Source organism: Ursus maritimus, unplaced genomic scaffold (genome assembly GCF_017311325.1).
Source record: "Ursus maritimus isolate PB19 unplaced genomic scaffold, ASM1731132v1 scaffold_32, whole genome shotgun sequence".
NCBI classification, from domain to species: Eukaryota; Metazoa; Chordata; class Mammalia; order Carnivora; family Ursidae; genus Ursus; species Ursus maritimus.
In genome coordinates, this window is record NW_024425786.1 from 21,542,898 (window position 1) to 21,560,269 (window position 17,372).

The 17,372-nt window shown below is 36.8% G+C and overlaps 1 protein-coding gene and 1 non-coding gene across 7 annotated transcripts in view; one reads left to right on the forward strand and one right to left on the reverse strand.

Annotated features, from left to right (window-relative positions):
• EPB41 (erythrocyte membrane protein band 4.1) overlaps positions 1–17,372 on the forward strand; it is a 192,485-nt gene that overhangs the window by 101,445 nt on the left and 73,668 nt on the right. For all 6 annotated transcript variants that reach the window (XM_008694501.2, XM_008694499.2, XM_008694500.2 and 3 more), the window contains 3 exons: positions 7,012–7,054; positions 14,079–14,154; positions 16,465–16,683. In XM_008694501.2, the coding sequence (XP_008692723.1) occupies positions 7,012–7,054; positions 14,079–14,154; positions 16,465–16,683 (338 nt within the window). The remainder of the gene's footprint in view (positions 1–7,011; positions 7,055–14,078; positions 14,155–16,464; positions 16,684–17,372) is intronic.
• On the reverse strand, positions 2,636–2,742 carry LOC121099835. The gene has a single exon (XR_005831576.1). It is a non-coding gene; the product is annotated as a U6 spliceosomal RNA (small nuclear RNA).

Here is a 17,372-nt window from a genome sequence, read left to right on the forward strand (position 1 = left end):
CCTGAAACGCCTTGCCTCCTGCTCCTTCCTAAATGATTTTCTTCTTCAGCTTTTTATTCCTCTTTCCTTGATTTATACGTTTCGTTTTTGTTTCCTACCTACAGAATTAATTCCTGTTAAATTACAAAAATTCAACCAAGTAAATTTTAAAGATCTAATTGGCCTTAGTAATCATTTCATGAATTGGGCATTGTTCCAGCTAGCAAGTGGACGGGAGCTTTGACAGCCTACAGGAAAGGAAAGGTTTTTTAAGGTAGAGAGGGAGTGGAAAAGAAGAAATTAGTAGGAAAGAATCCACTGTTTCAGGCACGGTCACCTTCCAAGGGGAACAGAAAGGGTCTATTAGTAAATATCTTAGTGCTGACCAGGAAATTCCCATGTTGACTAGTCAAAGGTTACATTTCTGGGTGGTTGAAACTGTAGTTAAGTTAGATAGATATTAAGTCTTGGGGCCTGACTTGGGGCCTTAACCTAAGGGCTTATGGTTTTCTTTTTAACTTAATTCCTCAAACCGTGGGGAAAAATGTGAACCAAAATAAAAATGGAGATGACTATACTCTTCCAGTCCCAGTCTGTTGTCTGTTTTCTTTTTGTGTGTAAAGATTTGTCCTTTGTAGATGTAAGTTCTCTCCTTAAGAACATCTGGATCTTTGCATTTTGTTTGTAGACGATGGGGTACCTTCAGCAGGGAGGAAGGTTAATTGAATTGACTTTTCTCACATGGAATGGCTTGCTTGCTCTCTTTCCCTACTGAATGCATAATAACAGGCCTATTATCGGGCTGAGTCTGGCTAGAGAAGAGGAAAAGCAGTCAGGAGCAAACTTCTATAGCCCTATGAGACATTTATTACTACTATGAATCAAAGTTATATGAGTTAAATAGTTGTTTCCTACTCTTTATTCCTGCTTAGGGGTTTATGAATGAATCAAGGATTTTTTTCTTGGAGAAATGTCACCCGCATTAATTCCTACCCTCCTTCCCCCAAATTCCCTCCCTGAGCAAAAATCTTGAGCTCTTTTGGTAAATACTGAGAATTTTAAATGAGTTCATTCAATTCAATGGCATATGGTCTCCTTTCTCTTTTCTTCCATTTTCTGTGTGGATGAATTTTCTTACCTTAGAAGTCAAATTTTCAACTCTGAATAGATAATCGGTCATAGCCAGGAGGGTCTTTCTTTCACCTTGCAAAGGCAAATAGCAAACACCACTTGAGTGAGTATTAAATCAGTAGTGTGAGGCATTTAACTTCCAGTCATCTGAAAGGATGGATTGTTTTAAATTGATTCATGACTATCTTTGAAGGCAAGTACCAATAATGATTGTGTCATTATTGTCTGGTAAATCAGAAAGACTAAAATGAATTTTGTAAACATACTTGTAGAGTAGGAGGCTATATTTGGGATCTTGTGTCTTGCTCCGAAGATTTGGTTTGACATCTCTAGTGAATTTAAATGTGGCTTTTTTAATACTTAAAGAGTCAGACCTAGAGTTACTGTGCTATAGAATTTCTATAAATATCTTGGAGCAGTGATTTGAAGTCAACATACTAACAGAAGCATAAACAATGGTTATTCCTCAAATTAAGGAAGACAGACTTGTGAAGCTTATTAGATAAGTCTTTTACCTCAAAAGATAAGGATTTGTATAGGTCACTTATATGTATGTGCAGGGTTTTAGGACCTCCACATAAAGGTAGCTGATGCCCAACTCAGGGCATATTCTTTCTTAGGGCTTTTTCTTAAAATATGACCTAAGGTTATAATTGCTGCAAAAGATATGAAAAGTTCCTATTCATTTTACTTACTTAAATGACATTGCCTTAGGTTGAAACTTCATCTTCTCTATATTGGTTTATTTCAGTAGCATTTTTCATTTGTTTATTCATTTATTCATCAAACATTTATTGAGTAGACAGCATGTACCTTGTGCCAGGCAGAGCTATGAAGGACATAGTCTCTTTGCTCAGGAAGCCCCCAGACTGACGAGGGGGCAGCAGTTAAGATGGGCACCCATATAGAAGGGGTTTTCTGTGAAAGTGACATAAGGTCTGAATTGTAAAAGATAGCCAGGAATCTTCCAGATGAAGAAATTGGGGTAGGGTATTCCAAGTGAAAGGGACAGCATGTGAGAAGGTGTTTTATTTTTTTATTGATTTTTTTTTACATTTTTTTTAAAGGTTTTATTTATTTATGTGACAGAGAGACAGCCAGTGAGAGAGGGAACACAGCAGGGGAGAGGGAGAGGAAGAAGCAGGCTCCCAGCCAAGGAGCCCGATGTGGGACTCGATCCCAGAACGCCAGGATCACGCCCTGGGCTGAAGGCAGACGCTTAACGACTGCGCTACCCAGGCGCCCCTTTTTTTTTACATTTTTAAAAAAGATTTTATTTATTTGACAAGCAGAGAGAGAGAATAAGCAGGGGGAGAGGCAAAAGGAGAGGGAGAAGTAGACTCCGCACTAAGCACAAAGACTGACATGGGGCTCGATCCCAGGACCCCGGGATCATGACCTGAGCCCAAGGCAGATGCTTAACCAGCTGAGCCACCCAGGTGCCCCTAGGCTATGAAATTTTTTAATATTTAAAAATGTCGACGTGGCACGCAACATTTACATAGACAGTAGTAAGGATTTATGAAAAAATATGGAATGTTTCACCAATTTGCGTGTCATCCTTGCTCAGGGGCCATGCTAATCTTCTCTGTACCGTTCCAATTTTAGTATATGTGCTGCTAAAGCGAGCATGTGAGAAGGTGTTTTAAAGTAGGAGACTACCTGCGAGACCTGTAATTCTTCAGCTGAAGGAATAGAGATCTAGATCAGCCTATTACTGTTGTTCATCTCTATTATTTTGAAACTTTTTTTAAGCTCAAGAAGGAATGTGATACTTTTTAAAGCACAAACTTTTAATTCCGTTTAAAGTATTAAATAAATAAATAAATAAATAAAATGTTGATTTATTTAACACACAAAAAATGTTCAGCAAAACGGACCCTTAAAAGGAATCCTTAAAAAAGAAGGGGGGGGGAATCCTTGCAACAGAACGTATTCAAATAGAAACCAGAAGATTATCCAGAATTGGTATTTTGGGGGCATCTTAAGATCCCTAATAAGATGGGTTCTTGGGTGGCGCAGTCGGTTAAGCGCCTGCCTTCAACCCAGGTCATGATCCCAGAGTCCTGGGATCAAGTCCTGCATGGGGCTCCCTGCTTGTGCGTGTGCACGCTCTCTCTCTCAAATAAATAAATAAAATCTTAAAAAAAAGATCCCTAATAAGATACAGTTCTATAACTTTTGTCCTCTCAATATTTTGTTACTTTATAAGTTAATTCCTGTCTCTTTCCCCTAGCCATAACCTTCTCTTTCACCTCTCCTTCAAAACCATTCTCTTGAGAAATTAGTTTACATATAACTATCTCTAGTTCCTCACTGCTTATTAGTCTATCGTAATACAGGAAAGTGTGTAAAACATACATGCATATTTCAAAGAATTTTTACAAAGTGAACCCATCTGTGTAAATACCCCCAAGATTAAGAAAATAAACATTACCAGGACTCCAGAATCCCCTCTTGTGCCCCCTCCCAGTCGCTACCTCTATCCCCTAACAATCGTTACTCCCATCCCACCCATTAAAAGTAACAGATGTCTTCCTGACATCTATCACCATCAGTTAGCTTTGCCTGTTTTTAAACTGCATTGTAAAAATGAAATCATACATATGTTCTCTTAGGTCTGGCTTCTTTTATTTTGTTCCGTATTGTGTGTTTGAGATTCATACATGTTGTGAGTAGCAGTTGATCATTCATTCTCATTTCTGTATAAAAGTTCATTGTCTGACTATACCACACTGTATATTCTACTATTGACGGATGTTTGTCTTGTATATAGTTTGGGCTTTTAAGAATCCTGCTGCTGGGGGCGCCTGGGTGGCGTAGTCGTTAAGCGTCTGCCTTCGGCTCAGGGCGTGATCCTGGGGTTCTGGAATCGAGTCCCATATCAGGCTCCTCCTCTGGGAGCCTGCTTCTTCCTCTCCCACTCCCTCTGCTTGTGTTCCCTCTCTCGCTGGCTGTCTCTCTCTCTGTCAAATAAATAAATAAAATCTTAAAAAAAAAAAAAGGATACTGCTGTTGGGAACATTTTGGTATATGTCTTTTAATGCACATCTTTTCTGTCCCATAGACTTCATCCTAGCAAGCCCTTTTGATGATCAACAGCACAATTTATTGAGTGCTGGTTATGTGCTTTTTATGTACATCAAATAATTTAATCCATAAAAACTCTGTGAGGAGAGTAGGTTTTAAAAAAAAAAAGTTTACTTATTTATTTTAGAGAGAGAGAGTGGAGGGAGGGGCAGAGGAAGAGAGAGAGAATCCTCAAGCTCAATTCCAGGACCTGGAGGTCATGACCTGAGCTGAAACCAAGAGTTGGACACTTAACTGATTGAGTCACCCACCCATGCACCCCGAGGAGGGTAGTTTCATTCCAATTATATATATAAGAATATTGAGACTTAGATGATCTTATATAAGGTTACATAGCTAGTAAGTGGTAGAGAGGTTGAGACAGGATTAGAACTCAAGACTGTCGGACTTCAAAGCCTGTATCCATAACCATTATCCTCTCCTGTACCACAATTATCATTCTCAACAACAGCCCCTCATTTGGTCTCCCTTTATAGAGTCTTGCTTCCCCTAAGTCATGTCACTCCTTTATTTTAAATCCTTCCATGGCTTCCCCTCGCCTGGAACTTGATAAAGTCCAAGTTTCTTGTGGTGAAATACTGTGTCCCCCCTGATCTGACCCTTGCCATTCTCTTCCATTTTGTATCTCCCCTCCTCACCTCTGTGTTCCAGCTATGCTCACCTACATGGAGCAACTGTGATGTGTCATGTTCTCTTATACCCCCTGCCTTTTTATTTACTCCCTCTTCTGTTTTGCCTGGCTAACTCTTGTTAGTCCATGAAGACGTAGGTTAGGTCTCCCAAACATTCTCTTGAGAAACATTTCCTAACTGCCTCTTATCCCCAGTCCATTTTGGTGCACCTCCTCTGTGCTCCTAGAACACCCTATGCTCCATCAGAGCGCTCTCACACATTACTGTCAACACCTAGAACAAACCAATTATTGATTTGATAGTCATCACCTCTTCCATTAGACTGACAGCTCCTTGAGGACGAGTGCTATTTTTAAATCCTTTTTTGAAACTACAGTGCCAGCACATGGGGGCATTCCTCAAATATTTGGTGGCTAAATAAAAATGCTGTGTATTGAATCATTTAAATCAAGCATAAAAGTACCTATTCTTGTATACCTTGATCTTTATTATCTTGAACACATGGTTTTATATTTGGATTTGGAGGACCAGATACGGAAGCAATAGTAATTTGTTCTATAAAGTCACTTACACCTTGGAGTCACGTGTGATTGACAGAAATCTGGGTTTGCCCTCCTTATGTGTCATAGAATGGCTGAAAAATCCCTGTAAGAAACTTGATAGCTTCAGGTTATCTTGGGAGAGTTCTCTAAAAAATAGTGGAAAATATAGAGTTGCCTCATTATGGTGAAAGATGTTTCATTCCAAAGTAGTAAAAAGTAGTCCGTTAAGAGTTCTGGGTTGCGTGGTATAAATGATGATTCTCAGAGGTTCCATGAAACTTATTAATTGGTGCTTTTGAAGTCTTCTTTTGCCTTTGGACCTGCAACAAATTAAAGTTCTTTAATCATAATGAGAAATGAGGGTTACTGCCTTTCTGACAGGGCTTAAACAAGTGTGTGCTTAGTTTTTAGTGTAAGGAACAATTTTATATTAAGCGGTATATTTTTAACACATTTCTTAATCTTCTGTGTTAATTGTGGGGAAAGGGAAGAGAAAAGGAAATTAATCCTCACTCTTGTGCTTATTGTCTGTTTTGATGACTACTTTATAAAACAGTTAAAGTAGTAGATCATCGAATATAAGATTGTGGAATTCAAGTTCATTTCTTGGGCAGGGCAGATAGAACGGTAACCTTGTGCCTTTTGTCTTTGTTGATAGAGGGTGAGGAGTGGGTACTTTATTCTCCTTTTCTAAATATCACTAAAATTCAGTTTTAAACCTTTTGGAGGAGGGAATGGAGAGGGGTTGGGAGGAAGCAGGACAGGGGTTCCTGCGTGCTGACAATGGTAAACTAATGTGTTCACTTTGGTAAGTTATTGATCTATGCACTTACGTTTTAGGTATGTTTCTGTATGTCTCTTATATCAATAAAAATATTTTGAACAATTTAATTTAGAAATTTCTGTCTTTAAACATTTCCCAAGGAGCCTGCCAAAGATGTTAATGGTGAGGCTCTTTCCAAGTGCCATTATTTTTCATGGTCCACCATGAATTGAAGACCCCTGCCCTAATGGGTCTGTAGACTCTAAGGGGGGTTGGAGAACAGTAAAAGGAAAGGTTAGCGTGGGCAAGAGTAGTCAGGCAAAACGACATAATCACTCATCCAGTAAATATTAACTGAGCATGAAACGTGTACCAGATGCTGCTGACATAGAAAACTTAAATGAGATTGGAGGTCAGAATTGGAGGGAAAAATAAGATCTGGGCGATGTTAATTAATCCTGGTTATATCTCTACTGCTCGTTATGGAATGATAAAAATAGCAAGTGCTTATTTAGCATTTCTTGTTTACTAAAAGCTTGACATATATTAACTCATTTAAATTTCACAATAAGTCTATACGTGAGGCAGTACTACTGGTATCTCATTTTAATTTCCTCTAGTAGATGAGAAAACAGATACAGAGATGCCTAAAATCACTCAGCTAGGAAGTAGTGGAGCTAGGATTCAAGCCTGACCGTCTGGCCCCCTGTTTGTCTGCTCACATTTACTATGCTGTGTGAGATTAATGCGGAGAATATCAGAAATGGAGATTGACCAAGAGAATCTATTCGAAAATGGTCAGTAATCCTGCTCTGGTACTCTGTGGTTTGTGTGTTTTGGAGCTGTGTGTGAATGCCTTTTCTTCTTTTTACAGACATGGCTGGATTCTGCCAAAGAAATAAAAAAGCAGGTTCGTGGTAAGTGAATATAGTCCTTTTTATAGTTCTTTCTTTCTTTTAGTGGGTTAGAGGATTTTCACCGATTTTCTGGCTATGAGTCACTTTAAAATTCTGGCTATGGCAGGTGGCTCTGAAATTGAGATAAAGCCTTCCCCTGGAAGGAGGAGATTCCATGATAGAAAGATACAGCAGAGGTGGACACGATTGAGATGTAGGGCAGATCTTGATTTTTTTCTTTACAACTAGGTAAAATTGGGGAAGATTGGAATGATTGAGAAAGACAAGTTTGAGAAGAACAAAGATGAGAAGAGGAAAAGGATGTGGGAGTCAGTTCTCAAAGGAGTTTGGTCCCTGGTCCTGGTCCTTTTAAATTGTTCTGGACTGTTGCATTCTAACCTTCTTCATGCTTTCTTCTCAGTAGTTCTTTTTGTCCATTTCCAACAATCTTCTTCCAAACAGTTGTTCTGTTAGTAGAAAAACGAGAATTCCTTGCCAATGACCCTCTGACGTTGTGGCTTTTCTCTTAACGCCAAGCCCGCTAGTATATATTACTGTTGTACCCCTGCTCAGACTACTCTCCTGAGATAAATATTTCTAGGTCGAATAAAACGTAGATTAGTATTTTGTAGCTCCAGGCCCAAAGGGCCAGCTTAAGGTGTAGAGACTCTTTTTCCTTGTTTATGACTAAATGTCCTTTTAGTTTAGTTTATTTTTAAGGAAACTTTTAGGAACTGCAATAGAGATTTTTCATCACGGTTAGTAAGTTTTAACTCTATCACCTGAAAGCAAATTTTATTTTTCATTTGTTTCTTAAAAGAAAACAACCTTACAATCTTGCTGTGGTTAAATGTTTTCTTTTAGACCTTTTTTATAATTTATATTCTTGAGAAAGAAAAACAAGATACTCCTTTGGACTAGCAACTCTCCATATTTGTTCTTTGCTTATAAAATGTTGTTTTAAAATGCAAGTCAGAGCAAAAAATAAAATAAAATAAATACTAAATAATAAGTAAAAAATAAAATAAAATGCAAGTAAGAACAATGCATTTTTGGAATATTTGAGGCATGACAAGAAGAATATAACTCCAAGTCCGTTTCAATGAAAATTCTTTTAATATTCAGTATTATTCAGCAACAAATGATTATACAAGAAGACTAGTTAGGAAGAAAAGTTAAAGCAGAATTTATGGAGTGGAGAAGAATATCTAGTAGGTTATATCTCTGGCTATAGAAAAAATCCTTGCTATGATAAAGAACCAGTGTTTGTCATTAAAAAAAAAAATCACAAAATAATTAAAAACCCTTCCTTTAACATGGGAAAGGAACACCTTGTCTGTAGCACAAACTTAAATAGGGAATCAAAATGTAAACATTTCATTAAGCCAAAGAGAAGATCGACTTTTATCTCTTGCAAAGATTTTGTTTTTTTAAAAAAATTTTTTTCGTCACACACATAATATATACCCATTGTGAAAAATTTAAACATTATGGAAATATATCATGGAGAAAGTAAAAGGCCCCTAAATTCTATCCTCTAGATGCAATCACTGTTAAGATTAACAACAATAACTAATAATAAAATAGACAGTTACAGTAATATACCATAATTAAAGTTAATATGAATGTGGTCTCTCTCTCAAAATACCTTGTTGGACTGTACTCACCCTTCTTACGATAATGTGATGTGATAAAATGCTATGCGATGAGACATAGGGAGGTGAATGACGCAGGCATTGTGACCTAGTCTTAGGCTGCTATTGATCTTCTGACCATACATCAGGAGGGTCATCTGCTTCCAGACCGTGGTTGACCATGGGAAAGTGAAACCATGGCTAAGGGGGGACTATTGTACATTGTTACATTTTATGTATTGCATTATATTATATATGCATTATGTATTATGCTATATATAGTTAAAAATTTGTTTAAATAGGTGATATAAATATGTGGAATAAGATTAAAAGATACAGATGAATCTAATGCAAGGTAAAGTGTCCTTCTACCCCATCCCTTAATTCCTTGGGTTCTTTCCGGAATGTACCTGAGTACATTCATATGTACCTGAGTACATATGAGTGTACATAGACATACACATATTTTAATATAAATATATATTTAACACATATATATTTTACATGCATATTATATTTTACTATGTATATTTTACATAAATATGTATTTAATAGGTATATTCTATATGTATTTAATATAAATATGCAACCAGTATTTTTTATTTAACACAATTTGGAGTATTCTTCGTATCAACACATATAAATTTATTTTGTTTAAAAATTTTCTTGATTACATAGTTGTAGCACAATATATATGTAAGCAGTCCTTTTGATGGACATTTTGGGTTATTCTCAATAGTTTGCTCTTACAAACAAGTTGCAGTGAATGTTTATATAAGCGCATACATATATATGTTCCTGTAGGTAAGTTCCTAGAAGTAGAATAAAAAAATATGAATATCTAAAATCGAAATAGATATTCACTAGAAAGGCTTTTCCGTATTAAAAACATATAGAAAAGTATGGAGGCTAATGTAACAAGTAGCCCATATACACATCACCCAGAATTAACATGTTAACATTTTAAATTTAAAATAGAACAGTACTGGTAAGGTTTTTGTCTTTTTTGTTTTCCTCCTAGTCTTAGCCTCTTTTCTCCCTAGCCATAGAAATCTGTTTTCATGAATTTGGCGTGATTCAGTCCATGTTTTTATGTTTTTTCTTATATATCCATACCTATATACCATAGAGAGTATTGCCTTGTCTGTTTTTCTGAAATTTCCCTCAGACCCATTTATTCATTTGAACCTTCTTCAGAGGTTTATCAATCTCTCTCTCTCCTCCCAGCTTAATTCCCTTGGTTCTGAATAAGAGAGATCTCCCCTACTCAGTATGGCTGTCCACCTCTGCCCCTTTCTGGAATAGTACAGACCAAAAGCAGGAAGTCCTTATACCTTCAAAGAAAGAAAAGGAAGGAAGGAAAGAAGGAAGGAAGGGCGGGAGGGAGGGAAGAAGGAAGAGGGAGGGAGGAAGGAAGGAATCCTTATACCTTCTATATATACTGAAAAATACAGATATATAATTTATACAAATTATGTTTAAAAAATTCTCTAGTCCAGGTGTACCCGTTATAAACACATCTTCCTCTCCTTTCCCTGCAGGGGTCACAACTCTCCTGAATTTTGTGTAAATGATTTCATTGTATTTTGAAATAGTTTTTATTACCTATGAATGTATACCTAAAAATACTATTTTACCTTTTGAACATCATGTAAATTTAATTATATAGTAGTTAATCATTTGTGATTTGCTTTTCTTACTCAACGTAATTTTTGAGTTTCATCTCAGTTGAAAAGAAAATTTCACAAAGCAGTTCTTAATCTTTACTATGAGGGTTATCCTCTGTTTTTTTTTTTTGTTTTTTTTTTTGGTTTGTATTCTATTTCATTTTTTTCAAATGCTGTTTTTGACCTACTAAGCTGACTTCTCAATGGATCGTGATCCACAGTTTAAAAAAACACTCGATTGAGGATTTATACCTGTAAGTGGAAGTGCTAGATCGTAGAGTGTGTTCTACCAGATATTGCCAAATTGCTCTCCTTTATGTTGATTGTAAGTTTACCTCCCCACCAGGAGCAGTAAATGAGAATTCCTAGTTTCCTGTGTCCTCAGAAGGCAGGAATTTTTTCAATTATTAATTTAAAATATTTTTTGACATCATTTCAGACTTAACAGAAAGTTGAAAGAATGCAACAAAGAATTCCTGAATATCCTTTCCTCAGATTCCTCAAATGTTAATATTTTACTCCATTGGCTTTGTCGTCTTTTCTCTATCTATACAGTCACACACACACACACACACACACACATATACACAGAGGTTTTTTTTTTCTGAACCATTTTAAAGTTGCATCATTGCAACACTATTCACAATAGACAAAAGGGAGAAACAACGTCCATCAATGGATAATGGGTAAGCAAAATATGATACATACACACAGTGGAATATTACTCAACCTTAAAAAAGGGAAGAAATACTGAAACACGCTACTGTATAGATGAACAGTGAAAACACTATGCCAAGTGAAAGTAGCCAAATGTTACACGTCATGTATGATTCTCTTCATATGAAGTATCCAGAATATGTAGCTCCGCAGAAACAAAACAGAGGAGTGGTTGCCAAGGGTTGGAGGTGGGGCTTGGTGAGGGAGTGACTGCTTAATGGATACACAGAGTCTCCTTTGGGAGAAAAACAAAACTGTTTTGAAACTAGATAGAGATGATGGTCGCACAAAATTATGAATGTACTAAATGCCACCGAATTGTACACTAAATATACTGAATTGTATACTTTAAAATGGTTACTATTACATGAATTTCACCTCAATAAAAAGGAAACTAAGTTGCAGTCATGATACCTCTCTACCCCTAAAATATCCTAAAACCTAGGAATTTTCTTATGTAGCTATAATAGTTATTAAAAGCACAGAATTAGCATTAACATTGAGAACCTACAAGACCTTATCAGTTGTCCCAATAATATTCTTTGTAGCAAAAGAAAGTCTACACTGATATTTTACATTTAGTAGGCATATCTCTTTAGTTTTTTTGATCTGGAATAGTTCCTGAGTCTTTAAAGTATTTTATAACCTTGATAGTTTTGAAGAGTCCAGACTAGTTATTTTACAGGTGGTCACTTTGAACGTGTCTGATTTTTCTTCATGGCATGTGAGTCTTCAGGTTATGCGCTTTGGTGGGAATGTCATTGAAATGCTGCTGAGTTAGAAGGCAGAAATTTTAATGTTAAGATTTTTTTAGAGCTTTTCTAGCCACCTTCCCCCCCCCCACTAAATATTCTCCGTAAGGTATTACTAATTATATGTATCCTATTCTAGAAAGAGTCACTGACGAAAGCTTAACTTTAATATTTTTTTAAATTCTAAATGATTAACTTTTTTAGTATCTCTATTGCATTGAATCCTGAGCTAGCTTGCAGTGAACCTGAATATTTTCATTAGCAAAATGCCAGACTCGTATCTCTTAACATGGAAAAGAACAGGAACTGAAAATTTGGGCTCCTCTTCTTACAATTGTTGTTAATAAAAGTAAAAGAGTTAATAATTGGGACATTTCTTTTTTTTTTTTAAAGATTTTATTTATTCATTTGTCAGAGAGAGAGACAGCCAGCGAGAGAGGGAACACAAGCAGGGGGAGTGGGAGAGGAAGAAGGAGGCTCCCAGCGGAGGAGCCTGACGTGGGGCTCGATCCCAGGACCCTGGGATCATGCCCTGAGCCGAAGGCAAATGCTTAATTAACAACTGAGCCACCCAGGCGCCTTTAATTGGGACATTTCTGTTTAGATATGGTTATTTCTTTTCTTTTTTTTTTAAATTATTTTTTAAAGATTATTTACTTTTTTTTGAGAGCGAGAGAGCACATGAGCTGGGGGAAGGGGCAGAGGGAGAAGGAGACTCCCCTCGGAGCAAGGAGCCTGATGCGGGACTCGAGCCTAGGACCCTGGGATCATGACCTGAGCCGAAGGCAGACGCTTAACTGACTGAGCCACACAGGCGCCCCAGATATGGTTATTTCTAATACAGTTAAACTTCCTTGTTTTGGGTTAAATGGAGAGAAACATTCAACCAGAATACAGGGGTTTTTTGTTTGTTTTCGTTTGATTAGGTCTAGTAACATAAGGTCATTGGTGGATCTGTATTAATGTATGATTTTAATACATTAGTTCTTCTCCCCCCCCCTCCACCTCGCCCGCCCCGGAGTTGTAGCATCCTTATATGACCTTCACAACAATGCTGTGAGATCAGTTACTTTATTTCATTCATTCACTCAACAAATACTTCTTGAGCATCTATGATCTACCAAGCACTGTTTTGGACCGTAGGGATACACACCAAATAAAACAGAAAAAAAGTTCTTACGCTCAGTAATTTGCATTTTAGTGGGAGGAGACAAAGATTATCCTTTAAAAAAGTTATATGTTTATATTTAATAAGTAGTACATGTACGAAATTCAAACGGTATAAAAGAGTATACAGTGAAAAGAGGTTTCCATCCTATTTTCCCTTTCTTCTCCATTTTCTTCTCTAGAAGTTCCCCTTTCTAGTTTCCCAACTACTGTAAGTGGTTTAGTATATAACCTTATAAGGATTGTCTAGGCATATACCCTAACATGTATATCTTATATTTCATATATTTCTTTCTGCCCTCCAATGCTCATGGTTGCTTTTTTAAATTTTAATTTAATTTTTATTTATTTGAGAGAGAGAGAGAGTGAGCACAAGTGAGGGGAGGGGCATAGGGGGAGAGAGAGGGAGAGAATCCCAAGCCGACTCCATGCTGAATGAGGAGCCTGATGCAGGGCTCTGTCTCATGTGATCCCAAGATCATGACCTGAGCCAAAATCAAGAGTGGGACACTTAACTGACTGAGCCACCCCGGCGCCCCTTATGGTTGCTTTCTATATCTACTGTTCTTAACCTCAATATTTTTTCACCTAACACTGTATCTTGGAAATATATCTTCTCTTGCCAAATAAATCTCTATTTAGGTTGTCTCCAGACCTTTGCTATTACAAGCAGTATATTATACGTACACTATTCTGACCACATTTAAGCATATATATAGACACATTTATGGAAATAGAATTGGGAAGTGAAAGAATATATATGTTTTATGTTTTGATATTGTCAAATTGTTCTCCTTAGTGTCGTACCGATTTACACTCATATCAGCAATAGATAATTATTTATTTCCCCCACCAATTCTGGGTGTTATCAAGCTTTTTATATCAATTACTTAACACAGAGCTCAAAGAGAAAAAAAAAACCCTTTCAAACTTTCTTAAATGGTTCTAAATAACTCTTTCTTTCTTTAATAAAAATCAGATTTTTCCACAAAGCATGAGACTATTTTAAAAACCTCAGGAAAAAGAAAACTTTGAATATTTTAGGTACTCCTAACAATCAGAAACTTAGGTATAAGCATACAATTCTTTTTTGTGTTTACTTTTACAGGTGTCCCCTGGAATTTCACATTTAATGTGAAGTTTTATCCACCTGACCCAGCACAGTTAACAGAAGATATAACAAGGTAAATAATTTATTAATAGTTAAATATATAATAAGTAATTCTCATTAGCATGAGCTCTGGGAATTTTTCTATTTAGAACTGAAGAAAAATGATGTGCTATTAAATTTAGGAAGGTAAGCATCTGGTCACTTCAAGGCAAGTTTGTAAATAAGTGAGCCTAAAAGCCTCATATATCTGTGACGTGCCTGGAGGAAATTGGCAGGGGAATTAACCTTGCTTATCATGGGTACGATGCCAAGCTGTGTACAGGGCACCTATAAACCACACGCCCTCCAAAGGGCAAGACAAAAATATAAGTGGTAAAATAGCTCTACTACTTTCTCTTTTTAATACTCCTTCCCTACCTTGTTTTCTGGTATCGGTCTGAAGTCTGAATTATTATTTCGTGCGTGTGTTATTATTTCTTCTGATCTCTCTTTTAAAGTGTATGATTAGGTCCATAATCCTCACGAACTGAATCTTCCCCAGTAATTTTTAAGCCCACCTAATTTATGAAATAAATCTTGTACTCTTTGAAAACAACTTCCTGATTTTAGGAAAGTGGCCTTTATTGGGTTCTGTATAAATATTAATTTTAAAAAAGAAAATGGAAAAGCAGTATATTGTAAAGGATGCTACTATACATATTTATATCCATAACACCTTGCATGGATTCTTATACATTGTAGGTGCTTGGCAAGTGTTCGTTAAATGGAATTGTTGGTTGCTGAGAAACTGCTTTCTAATTCTGATTTTCCTGTCCACTGTTTGACTTGGGACATATATACAGTCTCTGTACCTCAGTTTTCAGATCTCTCAAAATAAGGGAGTAGCCTAAGTAAACTCTAAGTCTGATTGTTAAGTACGGTAATTTCAAAAAAATTATTCTTTGTCTAGTTAATCCTTAGTACATGCTTAAAGTTGAGATGCCATTTCTGCCTGAAAAAAAAAATGTTTGCGTTATTTCTTTTTCTCAGGTAATATTTGTCTCTTAGAGTTGCTTCTTGTTCCTCTTTCTTCATGGAGGTTATGTATAAAACGAAACAAATCCCTTAGGTTCTTTGCTAATTACCTACATTTTAGAGGACTTTAAGATCCGTGTGATTTGGTTGGCATTCCTCTTTTAAAAAAAAAAACATGTATGTAGTGACTAATCGTAGACAGCAAAAGCGATTCTTGATACCTACACTATTCAACATCTTATTATGGTCAAAACGAGGACATAATTCTAATCAATGCAGGAATTTTCAGTTTCATCATATCTCCCAGCTTTCCTGTTTGGTAAAACAGTCTGTATTGGTCAACTCAGCTAGAAAAGTGCTAAGGAGGTCAGGATCATTGGTGTAAATGGGATGCTGACAGAGGTGAGTGTCTAACGGATGTAGGGGCACTCCGTTTGTTCTACTGAATAGTTTGAACCCCAGTCTGAATCCCTGATAGTTTAGCACATGGGTGGAATCAGTCTTACAGGATGATAGCGTGTGGAAGGCTACATGCAACTTAGCCCATCTTGAAGGGAAAAGAACTGAAACTGTTCATACCCTAGTAAAAAATGTGTCAATAATGTCATCTTTATATACGAAGGACAGTATCTACACGTTTGGCAAAGCAGCATGATAGAAAGAGTCCAATTTTGGAGCCAAACAGCCTTTATTACTGTATGACATTGAGCAAGCTTAGTCTTTGAAGCTGCCTCCCTATCCGTAATCTGGTAATGATACCCACTTCGCAAGTTTTTTCATGAAAATTAGTTGAGATAATTTATGTGGATATGGTACTTAATGTACTCAATAAAATATTAATTTACCTCCTTCAGACTTTTCCCAACTTTACCTCTTTTCTTTCTTCCTTTTTTGTTATTGAGATACAATTGATATATACCATTGTATTAATTTCACGTGTGCAACATAATGATTCAATAATTGCATATGTTATGAAATGATTACCGCAATAAGTCTAGTTCACAACTGTCACCATATATAATTACAAAAATGGTTTTCCTGGTGATGAGAACTTTTAAGATCTACTCTCTTAGAGTAGAACTTCCTCTTTTTAAATTGCCTTCGGAACAATTGCCTTGTTGTTGGTTTCTTCTTTAACATTTTACATGGAAAAATTCTAAACACACAGGAAAGAAAAAATAATAGTATGATGAACGATCATATAGCCACTACCTAGATTGAGCAGTTATTAATATTACCTCGTATTTATTTAATCTCTCTTGTTTTTCTCCCTCCTTCTCTCCCTCTCACTCCCCTTTTCTTCCCCTTTCTCTATATCTTGTTTTTGTTGTTGCTGACATGGTGACATTTTTTTCTCTTTTGGCCATAGATATTATTTATGCCTTCAGCTTCGGCAGGACATAGTGGCAGGACGTCTGCCCTGCTCTTTTGCAACCTTAGCATTATTAGGTTCGTACACCATCCAGTCTGAGCTGGGTGACTATGACCCAGAACTTCACGGTGCCGATTATGTTAGTGATTTTAAACTGGCCCCAAATCAGACAAAGGAACTTGAAGAGAAGGTCATGGAACTGCATAAGTCATACAGGTAAATATGTCTCCAGGGTTTTTTCTGTGTTTGTTTTGGCAGTAAGTTTAAACTGTTGGCCTGGTTTTGATTCAGTGTTTGCCTTAGAGGGGATGTGGTGCTGTGGAGTCAGCTCGGGCCCCTCCAGTGTTCCACTTCGAGCAAGTCGTGTAAGCCTTCCGAACCTCAGTTTTCTCATCAGAGTAACGGGTGTTGTGTTGAAGGATGAAAACTGAATGAGGTCATAGGTGTAAAGCACTAAGGACTGTTTCTGGCACATCGTAGGTGCTCAATAAATGTTAGCTATTATTGCCTTACCTGTTTTTTTTTCAGATTTTAAGCTTATTATGCTGTATTAGGTACTTTAAGATCCTTAAAGCAAGGGTTCTTAGGATCTGTGTACATGGATAGACTCCAGAGGACCCATGAAACCCCTGAGGTATTTATTGAATTCAGTGCTTTTTTCCATGGAAATAATTGGTGATGTTGGAAGGTGTCACAACAGAGTGATCCAAACCAAGGGCATATGGTCAGACTGAGCTGGGTGGGGATCTTGGCTCAGCTTGGTCCTGGCCTTGTGACCTTGAGTTATTCACTTAACCTCTCTGAGCCTCAGGTTCCTTATAAGTCTGAATGAGCTTATTAGCTCAGAGGAAATAGGGTGATGGATAGGATTAGAAAAGGTATCATGTGGAAGATCTTTTTTTTTA